General features: G+C 38.2%; 4 protein-coding genes across 8 annotated transcripts in view; 2 read left to right on the top strand and 2 right to left on the bottom strand.

Annotated features, from left to right (window-relative positions):
• The window catches only part of LOC100141776 (zinc finger protein 1), a 193,074-nt gene extending 189,964 nt beyond the window's left edge, over positions 1-3,110 (bottom strand). For 2 of the 4 annotated variants that reach the window (XM_064357844.1, XM_064357845.1), the window contains exon 1: positions 2,765-3,110. In XM_064357844.1, coding sequence (XP_064213914.1) covers positions 2,765-2,924 — 160 coding nt within the window. In that variant the 5' untranslated portion in view covers positions 2,925-3,110. The remainder of the gene's footprint in view (positions 1-2,764) is intronic. The other 2 variants (XM_064357843.1, XM_015984366.2) reach the window with 1 other exon arrangement.
• A 1,012-nt stretch (positions 3,111-4,122) lies between these two features.
• On the bottom strand, positions 4,123-6,264 carry alpha-PheRS (Phenylalanyl-tRNA synthetase, alpha-subunit). Its single transcript, XM_962550.5, has 2 exons — positions 5,259-6,264; positions 4,123-4,742 (listed from the first exon to the last, which is right to left on the bottom strand). Exons 1-2 carry the CDS (start codon positions 6,167-6,169, stop codon positions 4,175-4,177), a joined length of 1,479 nt encoding a protein of 492 aa, XP_967643.1. The 5' UTR covers positions 6,170-6,264; the 3' UTR covers positions 4,123-4,174.
• Positions 6,265-7,170: 906 nt separating this feature from the next.
• Chsy (Chondroitin sulfate synthase) lies at positions 7,171-14,528 on the top strand. 2 transcript variants are annotated; one of them, XM_008200530.3, is made up of 5 exons: positions 7,171-7,938; positions 9,284-9,424; positions 11,592-11,930; positions 11,985-12,186; positions 13,463-14,528. In XM_008200530.3, exons 1-5 carry the CDS (start codon positions 7,231-7,233, stop codon positions 14,338-14,340), a joined length of 2,268 nt encoding a protein of 755 aa, XP_008198752.1. In that variant the 5' UTR covers positions 7,171-7,230; the 3' UTR covers positions 14,341-14,528. The 2 variants fall into 2 exon arrangements, with proteins under 2 accessions (XP_008198752.1, XP_001807794.1); XM_001807742.4 differs by having other exon boundaries at positions 7,172-7,917.
• Positions 14,529-14,938: 410 nt separating this feature from the next.
• mRpL1 (mitochondrial ribosomal protein L1) lies at positions 14,939-16,190 on the top strand. The gene is made up of 4 exons (NM_001134911.1): positions 14,939-14,964; positions 15,018-15,183; positions 15,237-15,615; positions 15,689-16,190. Exons 1-4 carry the CDS (start codon positions 14,955-14,957, stop codon positions 16,154-16,156), a joined length of 1,023 nt encoding a protein of 340 aa, NP_001128383.1. The 5' UTR covers positions 14,939-14,954; the 3' UTR covers positions 16,157-16,190.
• The last annotated feature ends 219 nt before the right edge of the window (positions 16,191-16,409 follow it).

Below are 16,409 nucleotides of genomic sequence, written 5' to 3'. Positions count from 1 at the left end.
GCGAGCGGTGAGAAAATCATATATTTGATATTGGAGACGCGAGAAGCGGCCACAAACTGAATTTCAAGCCAATCCGCCAAAAAAAAATTTGCAGCTATTTTGACACTTCACACGTTTATTACGCGCAATTGCTCGACAAAACTCCACCAAATCACGCATTTAAACCCTTTTTAACGGTCAGTGAAAAAAAAATTGATTTGGTTAAACCACCAGTGAGTTATAGTCAGATTTTTGAAAATTTGGCCAGTAAAACCAATAAATCAAGCCACCCTGGTCGCCCTACCCTTCAAATGGCAAAACCAATAGCGGAGAACGATTCCCCAGGTCCTGAAACCCCCACAAACCGAATTTCGTGACAATCGGGCCAAGTTGACTTTCCCAAAATTTTGGAATTTTCGAAAATTTTGGATTTTATTTAGCCTTGGATTTGGATGAAACTCGCACCAGTTATTTATGTCAAAGTTGATTTTATGAATATTAGGAAAAACTTCTGATAATTGAAGTAATATAAGGGCTAGAGGCCCCAATCGTGAGTTAGGGTGCTAACTTATTTAGTGGGCGTAATAAAAAATGTAATTGCGTGAAATATACAACATTTGTGGCTTTTGAGACGCTCTTTCGGAATATGTCAACCAAAAATTTTTTCGGTGGTGTTATTCCAAGTTTTAGCCCGATTATTGAATTTTTGGGTGCTAACTACGATATATCAAGTCGCCCTTGATACCCTAGCCCTTCAATAATACAACTATGACTAGGGGGCAATTCTCCAGGTCTTGCAAGGCCCATATACCGAATTACGTGGCATTTGGGCCCAGTTTACTCTTTCAAAATTTTGAAATTTTCGAAAATTTTGGAATTTTTTGGCCTTCGATTTTGATGCAATTTGCACCAGACATGTGTTTCATTACAAGTTGTGCAAATATCCAGAAAAATTCGAAATGAAATGGAAAAAAACAGAGAAAGAGGCCCTAAACTGGGTTAGGGCAATAGTTTAGCCTTGTTGTAAAAATTTTTGGTAAAAATTGACCGATTTTGACCAAATTTTCAGGAAAGCTTGTCATGAGAATTAGGAATAAGGAATTATTAGGAATAAAATTCAATCGTGTCTCTAGAACCTTCCATTTATAAAAATAAACATCGTGCCAATTATTTATTATTTTGCTACAATTTTTCTGATAAGTAATAATCAGCGTACTACTACACAAATATTTTACAAATTCTTATCAACAAAATAGTTTTTCTCTTCCTATTTATAAGCGCCCCCCTAGTGCCTATTTATACCCAAACCCGTCGATGATTTAAACGACTTATATTTAGTTCGATCGACTGGAGAAGAAAAAAAATCGCTTCAAACACTACCGGAAAAGGCTAGAAAAATGGGCTGAAGGTGCACATGAGATAAAAGCCGAGTCAAGAAACACATAAATAAGATTACGACCAATTAAAATCTTTCATAAAAAGACTGAGAGGTTGAAGTCCAAGAACCTGTCCATAAGAGAACTGCCGGTAGATAAGACACCCTCAGGGTCTTAGGTTATCATCAGAGTGAAAGATTGACGTCACTACCACATCAAATGGCTTCTTCTTATTAATTCAAACGCACGAAAAAAAAATACATTCATACAAAACACCAAAACAAAAATCACATCTCAGCTGTGGGTAAATTAATAACTTCTTTTTCATTGTTTCAGTCAAGTTACAAATGTCAATGTACGGAAACAGTTGACAGTAATAAAAAATAGAACCAATTGTTCGCCATTAAATATCAAAAAAAAAGAAGTCAAAACCAAGCTCATTTTTCATTTGTATAAAAGTATAAATAAAATAGTAATAAAAAGTTGAATTGGCATTTATATTCGTAGACAAATAAAATCTAAAAAATAAATAATGAAACTCGCCAAAACAAAAGAATGTTTAGACAAAATAAATATCAAAAATTATTTAAAAAAAAAAACAGAATACTATAAACCAAAGTACACTCTGAACCCGGTATAAACTATATTCAAATGTGGTAAAATAAAAATAAATTAAAATAAACTATATTTCAGTGTTGTAAGTAGTTGTAGCCACGTAATAAACGTCAATAAAATAAAAAATAAAAAATAATAGCACTGCTCCGCCATTAGGTGTCCCAAATTTATTTAATACTAAATTAAAAGAATTATTATATGTAGCAGCCACTAGATATTTAATCAAAAACATATAAAAAGTACATATATAAACATATATAAAATACCTGATATTAAAGAATAATTATTAAATAAATTTATTTAATAATAAATAAATCTTGCATAAACTATATTCCAGAGATGTAAAACAAAACAGTCACGTGACAAATGTCAAATTATGAAAACAGTTAAAAGTAAACGAAAATCTTAGCAATTATTTGCTATTAAAAGCCAAAAACTTATTAAAAAACAAAAATTTAAAATAGTCACGTGACAAAAAGTAATAAATCAGGCGTGCGGCACTTGTTCCCAATTAAATGTCAAAAACAAAACAAGTGTCCACCCCCTCAAAGATGGCGCCTCATCACCAAAACACATGTTTTGTCTCATATCCCTTAATAAAAACGCCAAATCACGTTACCATGATGCTTTTGTTTAACCGTCGCTTGCCTCGATCCGCCAAAAAAAAAATCAAAAATAGCGTAATATTTTTTATGAATGAATGGCCGCCGCGACCATGTGGCCTTCCCGACGTAAACAAACCATCCCCACCCCCTCAAGATGGCTTCCCCTCTCAGAACCCATGTGTGTACTACCTTTGCGTTGCGGCTTGGCCTGCTTGCGTCGTCCCCTAGGTCCCACCTCGGCGGCCATCGTCGGCTTCCCATCAAGAACACCACGTGGACGTCGTCTTCGAAGAGGTGGTGATAACCGCACTCGCGTCGCTCGTTCACCGACGTAAACACCACAACACATACATGTACACCCCCGGCAGCGGCACGACACGCTCTAGAAATGTGCCGTGGGATGAAGCAGCGGCCCGCGGCAATGCCTCCTCGCCATTGGTCACGAACGACGCACGCCGATTGGACGACACCTGAAAGGTCGACTCCTACCTGGACGACCACCCACGGAGAAGGTGCGGACGGAGGATGGCGATTTGGCCTGAGAACCGAACACCAGTTCGAAATGGGCGCGAGGGGGTTGAGGGAGTGGGGGATAGGGGGCGGCACGTGCCTGCTGGGGGGGTGGTAATACAGGACACTGTACATATGATATAAAATAGGATATATAAAAATTTTTATCTATTTTTTTTTATTTGGACTTTAAACTTGAAGTCCAATTTTTGGAAAATTTTGTAATTTTGGTTCATTAATTATCTACGAGGTGAGTCGTGAAGAAAGGGGGCGAGAGGGCGCTACTTGTTAGCTTGACGTGTCGGTAGTATAGAACACTGTATCGGACGTGACCTTGAAAATCAATACTGAAGAAAACTGTGACTGAGAAACTTAAAACTTGATTTTTACTTTAAAAATCATGTTTAAATCCTCAGAACTTATCGTTTGTGACATAATTCTATGATTTTTTGCCTTATTTTTTAAGAAATTTGCCCAATAATTGAGTTTTTACTTATTAAACGCCAAGAAAGGGTAATTTTTTGTTCAATTTCGTCTATATTTAAAGATTTTTTCGTTCAAATTTTATTAAAACAGAAAAAAAACTTGTTTCTTGTTCTAAAAACGTGTTTAAATTTCCGGAACATGCAAAAAAAAAAATATTTTTGACATAATTCCGTGATTTATTGGCTTACATTTTAATGAGTTTTGCGTAATAACTGAGTTTTTGCAGAATAAACGCTTAGAAAAAGGTAAATTTTTATTCATTTTCTACCAAATTTGTTGATTTCTTTTCGTTCTAATTTAATAAAAACATAAAACCTTTATTTTTGGTCTACAAACTTCGTTTAACTGTGATTAGAAGTACAGAACGTAATCTGTGAAATACGTTAATTAGTTTTCAACGAACGCAAAGTGAGAGGGCACCACCTATTTGCGTCACATATCGGCAATGTAGAAATCTGTAGAATATGTGGACTTGAAGTTACAGAAAACTGTATTTTTTTTCAGTTGTATGTTTCAAGGAACAAACAAGGTTTACAATAAATAAAACCATCTTTTATTTGTTGCTTAAATAATTTATTATAAAAACAAAAAATACAAATTATCTTATTTATCTAACCTACAAATCGGACTCCTCTGGACCATCTCCAAATCAACCTTTGGCCCAACTAAATCCCTAATATTATTCAACCCATATTTGATCATAGTGGGCCGTTCCAAAGACAGCCCCCAGGCAATCACCCTCACATTTTCCGGCAGCCCCATTGTGAGCAACATTTCGGGTCGGAACATCCCCGAATTACCGATCTCGATCCACTTTCCTAAACCATTATGGAAACAGAAAATTTCCATACTGGGCTCAGTGTAGGGGTTATAAGCTGGTTTAAACTCCAACTCTGTGATCCCCAGTTTTTTGAAAAATTCGGCAAAAACACCGATTAAGTCACCAAGCGTGACGTCATAGTCGGCTATGACGCCCTCAACTTGGTTAAATTCCGCCAAATGTGTGGCATCGAGTGTTTCATTGCGGAAAACTTTATCAATACTGAAGAGTTTAGTCGGTTTGAAATTTTTTTCCTGTGCTAGTTTGTATAACATGCGGGCGCTGTTGGCTGTAGTGTGGGTGCGGAGGAGGTTTTTTTGCGCCTCTTCGATTTTCCAATCGTAGCGGTAACTGTAATAAAAACAAACTTGATAAATATGTAAAAACAGCAATTTTTTAGCAATTTTTAATTATAGTCAATAGTAGTTTTGTGGTTTTGGGGGCAAAAAGTGGCTGGTCTTGCTAATTGGGGTCCGTAGAAAAGGAATTTAGCAAACACGACCCTAATGCGTCTCAAAATAAAATTTTGGGTTATTTTTTTGGAAACAAGATATCCTTTAAAATGCAAAATTTGCACAAATCTGGTGCAAATATGGGGTTCTTTCTCGCCCCAAATAATTTTTAAATAACTAAATACAGAAAACACAAAATCCTAAAAAGGAACAACGTTTTTATCAATTTTGAAATATTAATAATTGAGTTTATTTGGAAAAAAAATGGCTGGTCTCATCAACTATGGCCAGAAGAAAGTAAATATAACAAACACAATTCAAAAGCATCTCTCAATAAAATATGGATTTTAGAAATTGGCCAAAATTTGGTAAAAAAAGTGTGACATAACCTCACTTTTTTAAGTAGCCCCCTTACCCTAAAGATCCATAGCCGCCCCTACTGTGCACCTCCTTGACCCGTTCTTTGTAATCTTCTGGAAAATTCGTTGAAATTTTCGGATCTGAGACAAAAAACGTGTCATGGGCGTCCCTTGCTGGGTGTTGTTGGGGCTGGAAAAGTGCGTCAAAATTCCAGAAAGAACTCTCAACATAATTGTTCGTGGGCATTTCGCTGAACCCCATTTCGAGGAAAATTTGCCTGAATTCGGCCCTGACCTTGAGCAGGGGGTGCAAGTAGCCGCAGTCCAAAGGGGCCCCCAGGGCGTCAAAATTATAGTCTTTGAATTTCAGTTGTTGCCAGCCCCCTGTTAGCAACATTTCGGACGTTAAATCGGTCTCCAACTTGGCCAAGGTCAGGCTAAAGTCGCCCCCCTTAGTCAAATTAAAAGACTTCTGGACCACCTCTTGTATCAATTTTCGCTTCTTGTACTCCTGTCTCACGCTGTCTTCGATTTGCCCCAAGTGCCCCCCTTGAATCAGGCGTAAATTTGCCTGGACTGTGTCCACGATTTTGTCGACTTTTCGCTTGACGACAGGGGGGCCCCCTTTGTCCAAGGTCAGCCAGCCAGCGCTCATGGCCTTGCTGAAGCCGACCTTGGCGTTGGGGAGTCTCATAAGCTCGGCTTGGGCTACGCCCTCGGAGGGCACAGCGTGGAAAATGCGGGCTTCGTGACTGCCGTGCTCCGCCACTTGTTTGCCCTCCTCGGTCAGTTCGATGAATTTGGAGGTTTGGGGCTCCGCCCTGATGAGGTCGCCGTGGGCTTGGATGCTCTTGAGAGCCCCCACGATTTTCTGGTGGTCGGTGGCAAGGAGCTGGGCGAGGTCGAGGGTGTTGAGGGGCGAAGTCTCCGACACGTGTCGGAGGATTTTTTCACTGAGGTCTGACATTATGGGGGCTGTCGGGGTGATGCAATTTTTTGACGTGGTTTTGACACTTCACGCACATTTGCGACGATGGTGCCAACTGTGACAGTTAAAGTTACCAAAGGTTGCGTAATTATTGGTTACGTCATTTCAAAAAATATATAATTTTGGATTATGTTAACAGTTTTTTTGGGTTTTACGAAACTTGTTATTTACAGTCAGTTACAGTAAAGATTAATTAATTGACTATTTCGAATTACGTAAGACTTTTTCGGGCTTAAGAACATTCGGAACACTGCAGATTTTAGGACGAAAATAATTCATAATAATCTGAAAATAATCATATTTTCAATAAATTTGACTACGAAAAAAAAACTTTATTATCAGACTTGAATAATGATGATGTAGGTAATGGTTTTTTATTTTACATTATTTTGATCAGTAGTCATAACGCGCGAAAATTTAAATCTGAAACGAATTTTTTTTAGTATTTACCAAACTAGTAAAGTAATAATTAAGGTTTGACGCAGTTTCATTATATGACACAAAAATTAAACTAATAATAAATAAGGGTTTAATCAAATTACGAAATGGCGACAGTCGTTTTGCTATTTTTTGATGCAGTCATAAAAAAACTAACTAATTTTTTGGTTTAGGAATGTTCATTTCAAGCGTAATATGTTCACTTCATGTCATTTGAATAAGTTTGAAGTTAACTCTCTCTAAATAAAACTTTCCAAAAGCCGGGCAATTAACACCCATTACGAACCCATGACGCACCCATGACGTAAATACCACGCCATATTGATGGTCCGGATATGAAACTCGATCCAAAGTCGTTGAATCGTGAAATGTGACTCTTGAAACAACGTCTCAACCACAACCAAGCCTTTAAAAAAAAATGGTTCAAAGGACCCTCTCTAACTAAAAATAGAATAAAGAATGATAATATTTGACAAAATCTCTCCAGTCTCCAAAATCCCCTCTTTCTTCCTTATCTGATCTCTCTTCACTTGAAGTCCCGAGCTCCGAGCTCAGCCGATCCATCGCCAGTCGATCGCAGCAAGCCATGCCCTCACTCCGCGATGTCACGCCGCAAACGCTTACTGAAACTCCTCTTCGGGCTCGTGGTCGGTGTCCTGATCTCCCAATTCACTTACCGCGACCCGGTGTGCGACCTCTCTGAAGACGACCCCCAGGTGCCCGGCCACGGCCTCGTCCTCGTGGGCGTGATGACGGCCGCCAAATACCTGGACTCGCGCGCGCGCGCCGTTTACGACACCTGGGGCCGCAAAGTCCCCGGAAGAATCATCTTCTTCTCGTCGGAGGGCTCCACCAGCGCCCACGTGCCGCTCGTGGCGCTGCCCCACGTCGACGACGCCTACCCGCCCCAGAAGAAGTCCTTCCACATGCTCAAGTACCTGCACGACCACTTCGTCGACGAGTTCGAGTGGTTTGTGCGCGCCGACGACGACGTCTTCGTCAAAACCGAGCAGCTGGAGGCGCTACTGCGGAGCGTCGACTCCAGGAAGGCGTGGTTTATCGGACAGACGGGGCGGGGCAACACCGAGGAGCTGGGCATGTTGTCGCTGGAGAGCGATGAGAATTTTTGCATGGGGGGCCCGGGGGTGATTTTCAGTCGGGAGACGCTGAAGAGGGTGGCCCCCCACGTGGAGGAGTGTCTGGGGAGGTTGTATACGACGCACGAGGACGTGGAGCTGGGGAGGTGCGTGAGGAGGTTCGCTGGGATTTCGTGCACGTGGTCCTACGAGGCGAGTGCCGAGGGGTGTAAGGCAAGAGGTGGTGCGGGGCGGGGTGAGGGGGAAATTTTACGAAAAAACACAAAAAAAAACAAAAACTCACAAAAAAACTAATAAGTAAATCACATTTTTTTATTTCACATTTTTATAGAAAGATATATACAAATTTTGACACCCTGTAGATTTACATAAAAAGAAGTTATGCGTTTATTTCTACAAATAACTACAAATTCTGTATAAATTACGATTTATTAGAACTGAAGTCTAAATCCAACTTCAGATTTGTCAAATATTTGGAAAAACAAAAATACTGAATGAACAATTTTTATTTAAACAAAAAAAAAAGATTCAAAGCTCCACCTTAAGTGAATAATCCTGTAGATTTTCTGTAACTCGAAATTCTGTATAAATTACGTTTTAATCGAACTATAATTTCAATAAAAATCATTTTATAAATTTATTGAATAAGTATTTGGGAAAAAGACATGAATAAAGAAAAAAAAACAAAGAGAATCCTAGATGAAACACCCTGTACTTCCTATATTATTTTTCAAACGCTGAAAACAGCATCTTATTCGTAAAATTTTAAAATAAAGTAAAAAATAAAATAAATTAAAAAAACAAATATTCGAAAAAATACTACAACTCACCGGTTTTTACGCCGAAAACGAGATTAAGTAATCAATTCCTTATCAATTTTTCCATTGATATAGCGATTAAAGTTCATTGCATTTATTGCAACGACAAAACGCTCATATTTTATCACACTCTTGTATAAATATTGGGGCAAAAGTCAAAAATCATCATTTTTATTGACACATATTCCTATTTCTGGCACGTTTTAATTCCTTATCTCTGGTTATCTGATATCCGAGTTATTCAAACTATGCACACGACTAACATAAAATCGCATTTGCGAGATATTTGACCCAATTTTATAAAAAAAAAAAGCGAATCAATCAAGATGGCTTGATTGAACAATTGCTACCACAGATAAGTTGATAAGCACACACGCGTGATTTTTTCCAATTGATAAGAACCTCTCATTCAGCATCCAATCACCAGATGATTTATCTGATTTTTTGATATGAGTTTGACAGCGGATGGGCTTAGGTAGAATTTTTGCTATTGTTAGTCGGCAACAGGCAACGTTCAAGTTCAAGGCCAGCCCGGATGTGGCATCTGGAGACCATCTTTGTGTTCGGCTCTCGAGTTTTTGTCTCGAGCCGTTGAATTCTCTTAATTTTATTGAAAAAAGTCGGGGGAAAAATTCCACTATAGGCCCGCCAACGCTTGTTAAGCCCAATGTTCGAATTGAAATATAATGACTTAGACCCTGAAGTCATTCAATATTATTAAAATTAACGTTCTCTAATAGATGCAAGTCATTTTATATCACAACCAAAGCGGTGAAGCTGCATTCAGTGGCGATCTTAAACAGAAGGAAGTCCACCGTGCGATCACTTTACACCCGGTCAAGCAACCTCAACACATGTATAGGCTCGATAAATACGTGAAGGTTAGTATTTTCGGATTTATACGAGCCGTTGGTAAGAATAGGTTTTATAATAAACATTAAATGCTCGTGGAAATTGACGACAGAGGCGGATTTTGGCGATTTTTTCCAAAAAAAGCTGGCTAGAACTTTTATTTGGACAAAAAAATTGTGCCTCGAGCGTTACTTTTGGTCAGTTAGGGTCCCTAAACATGTTTCCTGACTAGAAAAAAGTTTTGAAAAATTTTGCAAAATTCCAAAAATTCTAGTCACTGGCGATTTTTCGAAAAAAAAATTACGTGGCACCTAATTTATACAATCATAGGTACAATAGGTTAAATTATTAACAGTTAATGTAGGTCCAGATTGCCTAAAAGTACGTATTTTGGCGATTTTTGACTATTTTTTCGAAATTGGGGTGTCTTAAGGCGTTACTAAGACAGAAGTTAAGTGTTTCTAGTCTTACTTTTGGTCAGTTGGGGGCCCTAAACATTTTTGTTGACTCGAAAAAAGTTTTGAAAAATTTTGAAAATTTGTCAAAAATTTTGGTCACTGGCAAAATTTCGGCCAAAATCGTACGATATGTAATTTTGCAACTGTAAGCAAAAATAGACTATAATTTCAAGCGAAAATTGCCAGCATAAACGATTTTTGGCGATTTCTGACGATTATTTTGAAATAGGGGTGTCCAGATAATTAATTAAAACAGAAATTAAAGGTCTCTAGTGTTACTTTTGGTCATTTGGGATCCCTAAACATATTCCTTGTCTCGAAAAAAGTTCTGAAAAATTTTGAAAAATTTTCAAAAACTTTTGTCACAAGCAAAATTACGTTAGAATATCACGTGGCACCAAATTTATACAATTGTTAGTTAAAATAGGTTAGATTATAAACACTTATACGCAATCTGAAGTTGAAAATTACTAAAACAGTGACTGATTTTGGCGGTTTTTGGTGAATTTTTTGAAAAAGGGGTGTCCAAGGGTTACATTTATCCAAAAATAGGTGCTGTTAGTGTTACTTTTGCTCATTTAGGGCCCCTAATACGTTTTATGACCCGAAAAAAGTTTAGAAAAATTTTGAAAAAATTCGCAAAATTTATGTCCAACTGGCATTTTCCGGAAAAGATCACGTTTCAGGATTTCTCCTCCTTATTTTTAACCTTTGTTATGACTTCTACCAACATAGTAATGAAATATAAATGATTTGTGCAAAGTCTAAACACTATCAAACCGCTCTGACGTCACAACCAAACGTTTGACATCAGAAACAATTTTTTCGCATCTACTTTGTTTACAAACAATACAGCGAGGCCACATTTTACATAACAATTACAAGACTTGCTAAACATTCAAATAAACAGTTTTACCAACCGTAAAAGTGTGTTTACAAGCGATTAAACCGCTACAAGACCCATTTATCCACTTGGTGGCCCGATTTGACCCCAATTGAAATCGCGTGGAGGCCGAAAATCCGCTTATTCTCAAGCTAAACACAACAAAATGATTTATTTGTCTTCTCGGAAAGTTAAATTTGTTTGATAATAAATATTTATAGAACTAAATCCTCTCTTCCTGAAGCGTTGGCTATAAAATCCTATAACCAAAGTACATATTTGCACGATTTCAAACGTTTGATAATTGCTTATGTTATAGTTTATAATTTATTACGTCAGGATTATAGGGTAAATAAACTACGATCTTCTCAACAGGACCTTTTAATTTTACTTTACTCTACAAAAGCCAGTTACAGACTAACTTATTTTCTAAAAATCCAGACATTCGGCATTCATCTTTAACACATGTTTCCCATCTTTCACACTCGCCCTAAAAGCCCTCACACACACTAACCATTCGGACCTCCCAAGCATCCCTTACAATTCTACGAATTCATATCACTTATAATTCGGTTTTAATTTAACAATGACCTCGAGCTGGTTTCTTTCTTCGGAGTGTGAAAAAATTGCAAGCGGTGTGACCGGTCATAGGAGGCATTGATACGCTCATATAGTGTTACATAACAACCAACGACGTAAATTGAATTCCAAATGCTATAATAATACCATATTTGGGTTCAAAAAGCCCAAAATGTCCAAAATCCACCTTTAGATCGCCAACCAAGCGTTTTCACATGGACTCAGATCCGGTCATTTTCCCGGCCAAAATCTCTATTTCCCGTCCGATTTTCACAGGGTTTGAAAATCCAGGCGTACCAACAGGAGTGTATCGACCTCCACCGAGGCATCGCCTCGTCCATGTCCCAGATGGGTTATACCATTGGGCGTTTGCCCAACGCCAGTCTAGTCCAAGGTTTGCCACTTTTTGCCGCACCAAGAGGCTCACAACTCTATTTGGGCGACCCTACACTCTTGGGCATGCCTCAGAGCCTCACGAGGCACCAGCCGAGGGCTGTGCAAGAAGTTCTCGACTGGGAGCTCATCTCCAAAACACTATATTCTTACAAGGATTTGAATCCAAGGCGCCGGATTGGCTCCGCCCTCAAGGAGGGCCTAAATGACGTAGTTCGTGACGTATGAGGCGTGCCTCACGCTTATAGAATCGCTCAATTTTGGTTATTTTTTTAGATTATGGAAGTTATCAACTCGTATTCGAAGCAACGAGGCCGGGTTATAGATTTTAAGGAGATTTTGTATGGTTATTGGAGGTTGGACCCCGTACATGGGATTGATTTAATTTTGGACCTTTTGCTCGTTTATCGCAAGTACAGAGGGCACAAGATGACAGTGCAAGTGCGAAGGCATGCTTACGTGCAGCAAACTTTTACAGGTAGGGAGATATAGACTGTACCCGAAAGTGTGGTTATTGTATTTTTGGAGTCATTGATTTTGTCGTACGCTGTACATAAAAAAGTATTTTTGATTTTTTATTTTATTTTTGACTTATTGTTTTATTATTTTGATTTTTAATTGAATTTTTCAATTTTTTTTAATGAAGACCTTAAATTGACTAGTTGTGGCAATATTTATTTGTGGCATAATATGAAAAAACAATTGATTTATCACCTTATTTTGCTTTGAAATTGTAAAAATTTGGCATTAAATCAGTGCAAGCCTCCCAGAATTGACGATTTAAATTTTTGTTAAGTTTAAATCCTCAAAAAATCATCAAAAAAGCATTTGTTGTGTGTATTTTTTTCCGCTAACAATGTCTTCTTTGTAATTTTTGTACAAACTTAGTCATAAATAATTAGTACGTCCAACTACTTCGAGAAAAAAAGCTTGACAGTATTCATGTATTGCATAGAAGGAAAAAAATATTTTTTGCCGACATTGACTTTGTCATACACTGTACAAAAAACATTATTTTTCATATTTTAACCGAATTTTTTAGAAAGACGCAGTACTTTTATTATTTTTATGATAAGGAACAATTCTAAAGGCCTTAAATTGACTAATTGTGGCAATATTTAACGATTTTTGCTTAACTTTCCCAAATTCCCGAAATATGCAAAATTCTCAATAGAGAAGCTTTATTTACGAATAAAACGCCACAAATCGCAACAGTGCCAAATAAAAATGCAATACGTGACTAGATTTGTACAATCCAACCATAAAAACGCTTAAAAAACATTTTTTTGGTGACATAACCTTAAAAAAGAATTAAATATTTGGATTTTTTTCGCCTAAAAAGTATGAAAAAGTGGTATTGATACACCTCAAAGGTCCAGAACTGACCATTAATTTGCTTTTATAAGCCTAATCAGCAAAAAAATTACTACAAGAAATGGGGCGTCTTGTACAGTCTATGACACAAGCAATGACAAAAAGTGCTTTTATTTTTTTTGATTAAAAATCACGCAAAATCACCACTTAACGCATTCAGAACGTCACAATCGACTATTTCATTGATTTCCGGTGCCAAAAAAACATAAAAAAATATTTTCTTAGTACAGATTGCCTCATAATCAATGATAAAAAATTTAAAACGCAAAAAAATCGTTCCAAAAACGTGTTTTTGCCCAAATTGCACTTTTCTGGGTACAGTTTTTTCAGTCGAGTCCAAGGTGTCTCCAAACTAAAGGTGGGCCCACTCTCAATTCTAGGTATATTCGTTCGTGAAATCACCAAAGCATCGCCTTCTAGTGTCGCCGTCCCCAAAATCGTCAAACACATCATTTCGACGTTTGAGAAAATTCCGCCTATTTTTCCGTCAATCACCGCCAAAAATCAACGTCAAACTGTCAATTTTATTGTGCCTTTGAGCGGCCGTTTTGACACATTTCGGCGCTTTCTGCGATTATATGAAGACATTTGTATCAAAGGTGGCGAAGAAACGCGCTTATTTGTAATTTTGTATCAAAGTGTGGGCTTTGAGGCGAGTGCTAGGGCTATAGAAGGGCTACAAGGGCGGTATTTGAACAGTGGCGTGAGTGTGGTGTACGTTAACGAAAGTTTTAGTCGGGCTAAAGCCCTAGAAAATGGGCTAAAGTTTGTGAGTGATGACGATTTAGTGCTATTTATTGACGTTGATATGGTTTTTGATGCACGAAGTTTGCAGCGAGTGCGTCAAAATACCGTCAAGGGCCGAAGTGTTTATTTTCCGATAGTTTACAGTTTGTTTGACCCTAGAATTACGAATCGAAGTTTAGGCATCGATGAAGAGTCGGGTTTTTGGCGCCAGTTTGGTTTCGGTATAGTTAGCATCTTTAAAAATGACTACAAAAAATTGGGCGGGTTTAATTTGAACATTTCGGGGTGGGGCTTCGAAGATGTGGCGTTTTACGACACCGCTATCCAATCAGATTTGAGGATTGTGCGCAGTGCTGATCCCGGATTGGTCCACGTGTATCACCCGATTCATTGTGATATTAATTTAGACAGCAATCAGCGGAATATGTGTTTAGGGACGCAGGCGAATATGTTAGGAAGTCGCAAGCAATTGGAGGCGATTTTTCGACGATTTAGACATTTGTTTAGTTGACTGTGATTGTAAAGGGTGATTATACGTTTTTTGTATGTTCCTATAGCGAGATAATCTCACGGTTACATGACAAGGCTGAGGCGAGTTGAGCAAAATTGTATTTATTTTTTATTGAGATTTTAAATGCCAAAATGTACTGCCATATGTGTGAAAGACAAGTATGAAATAAAAATTTTATGTTTACTTAACTCACTTGATTATTGTGGTTATTTCGATTTTTGTCTTCCAGCTTTAAAATTCTGAAGTTCTTTAAAAAAAGATTTATACTTGGACTGTTTATCACTTGTTGCTGCTTATTTAAACAATTAAAAAAAATCAAAGCGGGCGCTGTTTCGAGCAGCCAACCTTCACACACAAAAAAGAATCTTGGTGTGAAATTTTCAGTCCATAATGATTTCATTTGACGTCAAAAAAGTAATAACACGGGAGTTGTTCTTTACAGCTGACGCTGTAGAGGATTAACCAATTTTTGCAACAATTTTAATTTTTTTGGCCAAAACAGTTGCGCCAACGCTTTTTTAGTTATTTTTTTCGTGGATGTTAGGGATATTCATAGACTTCCCCAAACATTGAGGTTAGGTGTTTAGGAAACAAACCTCCAAAAAGGCAAAAAAATGTCTTTTCGTGAGTTTTTCCCTCGTTTTACGCCCCTCAATGCTAAAACTTGCCAATTACAGGCCTTTTAACCTCAATCAGTCGCTTTCTGAGCGAACCATCCCACCTCCAAATTCGCTATTACGCGGCCCGGAAAGGCACCCGCGAACGCAAAGCGAAGAAAAAAGTCAAAAAAGAAGTAGTAGAGACCCCCAAATTTATTCCACACAATGAGCGAAACAAGGAAAAGTGAGGTTAAAAAATGACGTAACCTCACTTTTTTTCACTTAAAAAAATTCCAGGTTTTTGGCGCTGCGCCCCAAACTAAAATACGACGATTCGTGGAAACAGCCGCCCCCAAGTGATGACGTGTACCATGTCAGGTACTACCAACGCCCGGCCATGTCTTTGGTCGAAGCCATAAAAAACCACCGTGAGACACATCACCCTGATATGTACAATGAACCGGGGGCTTCTCTTTTGGTGCGTATTGAGTTGAACATGCAAGGCGAGAAAGCCACGCGTTTTGTGGACGATTTTACTCGAATTGTCCCCATTCCGTTCAAATTCGAGCACGGGGAGGAGCGCCCCATTATTGCGTTTGCCAAGACAGGTTCCGCGCAGAAGGAGGCCTTGAACGCGGGGGCGCAGCTTGCGGGGGGCGTCGATTTAATCAAACAGGTAAAAAATATTTGATTTTTTTTCAAATTTTTTTTTGCAAAAATTCAAAATAATTATTTGTTTTTTTGCAAAGGTGCAAAACGGGGCTGTTTCGCTCCAAAACTTCAAATTCGTAATTGCACATCCTGATATTTTGCCCGAGCTTGTGGCGTTAAGGGGGCTTATGAAACGGCGCTTCCCCAACCCCAAAATGGGGACTCTTGATGTGGATTTGGGGGCTGTTGCGGAGCGCTTCGTAAATGGGATTAGTTACACGGCGAAAAAAGATGAATATGAGAAAGATTTCGGGCTGATTGAGACAGTTATCGGGAGTTTGGATATGGATGTGGAGCACTTGGAGGGGAATTTTGGGGCCCTTGTGAAGGACGTGTACTCAATGAGGCCCAAAAGACAGGGGGATTTCATCTCGAGGTGTCTTTTAGTGAGCCCCCCAAGTTCGGAAAAGTTCAAGGTCGAGTACAGGGGGTACGTGGAGGAGGCACCCCGGAAGGTGGTCGATCAGGAGGAGGAGGAGGAAAAGGGGGAAAGGGTCGCCCTGTGATTTTTTAAACAAATTTTGTAGTTATATCTCAAATAAAAAATTATAAATTGATTGTGCATTTTGTGTTGCCTATCCCTTTTCATTGAGTGGAAAGTATCCTATCCTATTCCTGTCTTTTTTTTTAAGTTGGTATCAATTTAAATACATTCCCCACTTTATTATAATTAGTTCGATAATAAAGGTAAGTGTTACAAAATTAAATTATAATGTGTATAATTGGTTGCCTACAGACCTAATTTTTTTGTAAAAAAAA

This window comes from Tribolium castaneum, chromosome 7 (genome assembly GCF_031307605.1).
Source record: "Tribolium castaneum strain GA2 chromosome 7, icTriCast1.1, whole genome shotgun sequence".
NCBI classification, from domain to species: domain Eukaryota; kingdom Metazoa; phylum Arthropoda; class Insecta; order Coleoptera; family Tenebrionidae; genus Tribolium; species Tribolium castaneum.
The sequence above is the reverse complement of the archived record's forward strand: the minus strand, read 5'-3'. Positions and strand labels throughout refer to the sequence as shown.

Excerpts from the sequence above, each read along its gene's own strand:
- alpha-PheRS (XM_962550.5), bottom strand. The coding sequence starts at position 6,169 with ATGTCAGACCTCAGTGAAAAAATCCTCCGACACGTGTCGGAGACTTCG. Across the intron at positions 4,743-5,258 it reads GGCGGCTATGGATCTTTAGG|TTACCGCTACGATTGGAAAA; the intron begins GTAAGGGGGCTA and ends TTTTTATTACAG.
- Chsy (XM_008200530.3), top strand. The coding sequence starts at position 7,231 with ATGTCACGCCGCAAACGCTTACTGAAACTCCTCTTCGGGCTCGTGGTC. Across the intron at positions 9,425-11,591 it reads GGCTCGATAAATACGTGAAG|GGTTTGAAAATCCAGGCGTA; the intron begins GTTAGTATTTTC and ends CGATTTTCACAG. Across the intron at positions 12,187-13,462 it reads CGTGCAGCAAACTTTTACAG|GTATATTCGTTCGTGAAATC; the intron begins GTAGGGAGATAT and ends TCTCAATTCTAG.
- mRpL1 (NM_001134911.1), top strand. Across the intron at positions 15,184-15,236 it reads AATGAGCGAAACAAGGAAAA|GTTTTTGGCGCTGCGCCCCA; the intron begins GTGAGGTTAAAA and ends AAAAAATTCCAG. Across the intron at positions 15,616-15,688 it reads GCGTCGATTTAATCAAACAG|GTGCAAAACGGGGCTGTTTC; the intron begins GTAAAAAATATT and ends TTTTTTGCAAAG.